Genomic DNA, 5,438 nt, shown 5'->3' with positions numbered 1-5,438 from the left:
AGCCTGGCAAGTTCCGTAAAGACACTCAGACCCGCGGGGAGGAAGGTTCGTCACGGCCGCACGGCCGTAGCGGCGCTCTCGGATGTGCAGGGCGACAGCGGCTCCCAGCGTGCCCCGCGCGGGGCGACCACGACTCCCAGGGTGCCCCGCGCGGGGCGACCACGACTCCCAGGGTGCCTCGCGCGCCCGCGGACTACAAATGGGCGCGCGCCCCAGCGGCCGGCCAGTTAGGGGCTCCCAGAGCGACGAGACCGCAGTTTCTGGGCGGCCTGGAGGGCGCGCGCTGATTGGCGGCCCGGGCCAGCGCGCGGACTACGGCGTCCGGCAGGGGGCGGTGGCGGCGGTTGGCCGAGGGTCTGGAGGCGGGGCCGCGGGCCTTAGGGGTTCTGCGAGCCCCGGCGGGCCACGACTCTGCCGGGACAGGGTGCGGGTTGAGGCCATGGGCGACCGCGGCGGCGCGGGCGGCTCCCGGCGTCGGAGGACGGGTTCACGGCCCTCGAGCCAGGGCGGCGGCGGGCCGGCGGCGGCGGAAGAGGAGGTGCGGGACGTGGGCCCTGGGGGACGCGCCGGCGCCGGCGCCGGCCCCGGCCCCCGACAAGGACAAGAACGGAGACTCCGACGTGGGCAGCGGCCACTGGGATCTGAGGTAGCGAGGCGCTTCACCCCTAACCTCTGACCCCTGCCCGGGACGCTCCCCAGTTGGCCGGGCATGACCGCAGCAGCGCGGGCTCCGAGTCCGAGAGCCTGGCTCCCGGACTTCGCGTGGACAGGTGTGCCCCTAGGACCCCTGCGGGGGAACTGAGGCATAGGGGTGGAGAGTCACTTGCCAAGGTCACCCACGTGGGGGCGCAGAGGGGAGCCGGCAGCAGCCCAACTTCCAGACCCCCCACCCCTCCACACGTCCTCAGGCGGGTCCTCAGGCTCTTCCTTAGGGTAGCCCGGGACCCTGGCCCCTATGCACAAGTTTTCTCAGTCTGCAAGGAGCTGGGTGGGGTCAGGCGGTTTGTAACTAAGGAGGTCCCTCCTGAGGGCTATGAGGGGTGCCTTGGCGCCTGGGAAGTCTCCCAGAGGACGACGGTGGCCCTGCTGGGGAGGCAGCCTGCAAGGGAGGCAGCCTGCAAGAGACTGGGACTGCCTGAGGGATGGGGACAGGGCAGTGTGAGTGTCTTTCTTGTCCCTGCAGAATCTCCCCAGAGTTGTCTTCATGGGGGTCCCTCCCTCATCCAGAGCTTGGCTGGCCTGGGGCCCTGCTTCCGTTACCAGAACAAGTGTCTTCTTGCAGGGACAGAGTTGGGTCCTGCATTGGGACTTTCACCCCCGGGTTGGAGTACAGGGGAGGGGCTCGACGTGCCCCTGGGTGGGCACCCTGTTTAGCTGAAGGACTGACAGGAAGGGGTTGGGGATCAAGCCTGGCTGATGGGGAGGACCTGGAAGGCCAGGGTATTGGTTCCCTACTTCAAGCTGGCTCCAAGTGATCCCTTTGCCACCTCCAGCCTCCTTCTCCCACTCCTGGCCTTCACTCTGGCCCAGGTGTCCTCGGGGGCTTTGGCTTTGGAATTGCCTTTGGGGCTAGAAGTTATCAAGGAGGAAGTGGGCAGTTGGTCAGTCTGCTGGCAAGGATTTGCTCTCGGTAACAAGAACAGGCTTTCTTCACTATACTGAGAGGGTGGGTGAGGGTAGCTGGGGTCCTTGCCCTTGGGGTGCTCACAGTCCACCTGGAGATAAGATAATCTCAGCACTGAGCAGTCTGAGCAAAGGTCAGACCGGGAGTTTGTGAAGGCGCTGTGGCAGAAGAGGGTGGTTTTCCTGAGGGGGTGCTTGCTTCCTGTGGGCCTGGGGTGGTGCTGAGGGAGACTACAAAGGACAGGAGGGCCTTAGAGTCCCCTCTCCTAACTGCCATCCAGGAGGCAGGGGCATGGCTAGCATGATCTCCTGGAGAGGTGGCAGGAGTTGCTGTCCTTTAGTGTAAGACGGAGGTGCTGGCTTTGGGCCACGTTCCTGCTCTGGGATAGGCATTCGCTTCCCTGCTCTGCCAGGGCCAGGTGTCCAGAAGCCTTGCCTATGCTCCTGATGGTTGGGCTGAGTGAGCGGCCATGTCACGCCGATGTCAGAGGGCCCAGGGGGGCCGATAGGGTCAGGCCTTGCTCTGGTTGCCCTCCTGGGATTTGGCCCCTGCACCTCTCCTCCTTGTCTACCGCATCTCACCTGTCTACCCTCCCTTCTGCTTGTTGCCTTTCCTTTCCCCATTCCTCCTTACTCCCTGGGCCTCCTCCCCTCCCTACACTTCCTGCTCACCTTGGCCTGGGCAGGTGGGTCAGGCTCTGGGTGTGAAGTCATTTCTTCCCACCCATGGCAAGGTGTGGCTGTGGGGCAGGAAGGAGGGGCACCGTACACAGTGCCCCGTGTCCAGGACATCTGGCCCTTGGTTCATGGGCACTCCACGGAGGGCCTTCTGGTTGCAGGGCTCCCCCAGGGTGTTTGTTCCTGGGATGTCCTGTTTCTTTCTCCCAAGCTGGGTCTGAGGATGTGGAGAGCCCACCTCATCACCTTATATCCCAGGGGTCAGCCCAGAAGCTGGGTGAAGGAAGTGCTGGGGAGGTGGCCACCGGGAGGACAGCTGATACTCTGTCCCCTCTTTGCTCTCCTTGTCCCTGGAGCTGGACCATGTGGTCCCCAGGTGTGATCCATACTCGGGGGCTGTACCCCTGAGTGAGCTTTAAACTTTGGGAAGCCTTAGTTTCCCCTTGCGCCTACCTGCCAAAGCTGATGTGAGGGTTGAGTGAGATGACACTTGTGGTGAGTTACAATGGCCCCGCTGGTTGGATGGACCTGGGGAACAAGTGTGGGACTGCTAGAAGGCTGAGGTGTGGGCGGCCCTGGTAGTAGGGGAGAGGGTGACAGATCGCTCTGGGTGTTGTGGCCAGATCCCACCTGTCTGCCCTCTGGTCCACTGCTGACTGTACCGGCAAGGCTGGACCTCGTGGTGGATAGTGGGCTTCCTTCCCTGGGTCTCTGCTGCCTGGGGTTGGGGATGGTCAGGAGCCCTGTGGCGGGACCCTGGGAGTGGCTGTGGGCAGGTTGGGGAGGACCTTGAGCGCCTGACAGCAGGGATCTGAAAAAGTTTTTATGATGTTGTTTGGTGTCAGATTTGGAAAGCAATACCCATTCCCCACCCGTTTTCATCTTCCGAATGGCTGTAAATAAAACCAGTATGGTCTTCTTGGTGACAAGGGCTGACGTTGTTGTGAAACGTTTGGTGGGTGGGTGTTGACGTGCGGATGGGGGTGGCAGGTTGTGGCACAGGGTGGCCCTGGGACGGCTCCAGTGAAAGTGAATGGGCTCAAACTTGGCAGAAGGGCTGGGGAAGCCCCGTCTAGTGGACAGGCCCAGAGACTGTCCTCTCTGGGGAGTGGGGCCTTGGACCTCTGCTTGCCTCACAGAAAGGCAGGTGCAGAGTCTCAGGAAGAAGAGGGCCTCGGGTGGCCTCACTGCAAGGTCCAGGACAGACCGGGAAGATGGATACAAGGAGGCGTGTGACCGGGAGAAGCTGGTGGGCCAGGTGCAGTGCAGACCTTGCCTCCACCAGGCTACAGAGTGCAGAGTAGCAATTCAGCCTTCCCAGCCCCTCACTTCCTAGTGGGGCTGTCTAGGTGTTGACCCCAGCCATAGCGAGGCTTGCCATGGAGGGGGGGGTCGGCCCTGAGAGGACACCTGTGCCACAGTGCCCCTGCTGCGTCCTCCTCTGAGTCCACTTCTCCTGCCTGGGTGCCTCAAGAGGTGGAGATGTGTGTACACAGGAGGGAAGGGGAGGCCCTGGCCTCATGTCTTACCAAACTGGAGGCCTTGCTTAATGCGGTGTGGGGCTTCCTGGTAGCATGGCAGCTGGGGTAGGGTGGGGCAGACTGAGTGAGCCAGGAGCTGGGTCTGGGCCTTGCCCCAGCCACACTGTGGTCCTTCCGCTGCCTCTGTGTCACCCTGAGGGCCAGGCGGCAATGTGAGGGTCTGCTTATGTTTCCCTTGCCCCATTAGTAGGTGGGAACTCTCCTGCTTCCGCGGGAGACCTCCCTGCCATCAGGCCCCTGGCCCCTGGGTGGGCTCTTCTCAGTCCCCTCAGCCTGGGCAGGAACATAGTACTGAGCCTGTGGTTAAACTGGGACAGGTTACACTTTTTCAGAAACAGTTGGAGACTGCGCAGATGTATGAGGGCCCCTGTCCCCAGGAAGGAAGGTCTATGTGGGTCCAGGTGCTCACTCACACCTGCATGGGCCAAACCTAGGGAGGAGGTTGTCTGAGGTGGGGGCCCCTCAGTGCGCTGGGCGGTAGGATGGGCTAACTGAGCAAGGCGGGTTCAGCCCCTGCCCCCACCTCTGTACAGAATTACCTGGTGGGCCTCCAGATCCCTGCAGTGGACTCTTCCTGTGGGCCCATCACCACTCTGTAGCCATTGTGCATGGTGGCAGCCAGAGGCCTCTGGGGAGCGAGAATGGGCTCTTGGCCATGGGGTACCATGTAGCCTTGGGCTAGGCAGGGCCAGCTGTCCTGCTCCTGTTTGTGGCATGACCCTGCCTGAGAGCTTGGCCCTGCCTGGCCCTTCTGTGATCGTGAATGGGGAGGAGGATGTGTGGGCAGAAGGGAGGGCTGGGTGGGGCGTGGACCGTCCTGCTGGGCTAGGAGGGACCAGAATTACTCCGAGGGAGGGGCTGGGGTCTGCTGTGCCCTGGGCCCCGGGCCCCAAGGCTGGCTCCTGAGGGGCTGGACTTGGCTGGGTGTTTCTTGGGTGTGTGCTGGCCTCTGACCTGCCTCTGAGCTTGGAGGAGTGCAGGGTTTGCACAACCCCGGGGTCTTGGCGCTGCCTTCTTCTGAGAGGGTGTGTTTCCCGCCCACCAGGTGCCACCGCCTGCAGGATTCTTTGTTCAGCTCCGACAGTGGTTTCAGCAACTATCGTGGGATCCTGAATTGGTGTGTGGTCATGCTGGTGAGTAGGGCCCTAGGCCGGAGGGGGGAGAGTTGGTGGTGGTGGTCCCTGCAGTGGTCACACGCTCAACTCTCATCCCGGTTGAATCCCAGAAGCAGCAGGTGTGAGTGGTCTTGAGGGTCCAGAAGGAGTTTCTTCTGCTGTTCTGAATGTCCCTTGTGGGTAGGGAGTCGCTGTAGGCCTGGCCCGGGGGGAGCGGGGGTAAGCTCTTGGGTGGCTGGGGTAAGCTAAGGATGGCTCTTGGGTTTGGCCTGGCAGCTCCAGGCCCTGACTCTGAAGGCACCCAGCCTCTCTCCCTTGGCTTTGGTCCTAGGCGACCCCCAGGGAGGGATTAGACGGAGCCCTTGCCTCTGCCTCACCGTGTGGCCTGGTCCCTGCTGGCATCTTGTGGGGGTGGGGCCAGCAGTCCTGGCCCAGAAGCAGCTGGAGTCCAGGGCTCAAAGGGGCAGCCCACGGGGTGGGG

General features: G+C 62.8%; 1 protein-coding gene across 1 annotated transcript in view; it reads left to right on the top strand.

Annotated features, from left to right (window-relative positions):
• Positions 1-200: 200 nt before the first annotated feature.
• DGAT1 (diacylglycerol O-acyltransferase 1) overlaps positions 201-5,438 on the top strand; it is an 8,332-nt gene continuing 3,094 nt past the window's right edge. Inside the window, 3 exon segments of the mRNA XM_034668543.1 lie at positions 201-573; positions 575-646; positions 4,888-5,078. Coding sequence (XP_034524434.1) covers positions 440-573; positions 575-646; positions 4,888-5,078 — 397 coding nt within the window. The 5' untranslated portion in view covers positions 201-439.

This window comes from Ailuropoda melanoleuca, chromosome 9 (genome assembly GCF_002007445.2).
Source record: "Ailuropoda melanoleuca isolate Jingjing chromosome 9, ASM200744v2, whole genome shotgun sequence".
Classification (NCBI taxonomy): Eukaryota; Metazoa; Chordata; class Mammalia; order Carnivora; family Ursidae; genus Ailuropoda; species Ailuropoda melanoleuca.
The sequence above is the reverse complement of the archived record's forward strand: the minus strand, read 5'-3'. Positions and strand labels throughout refer to the sequence as shown.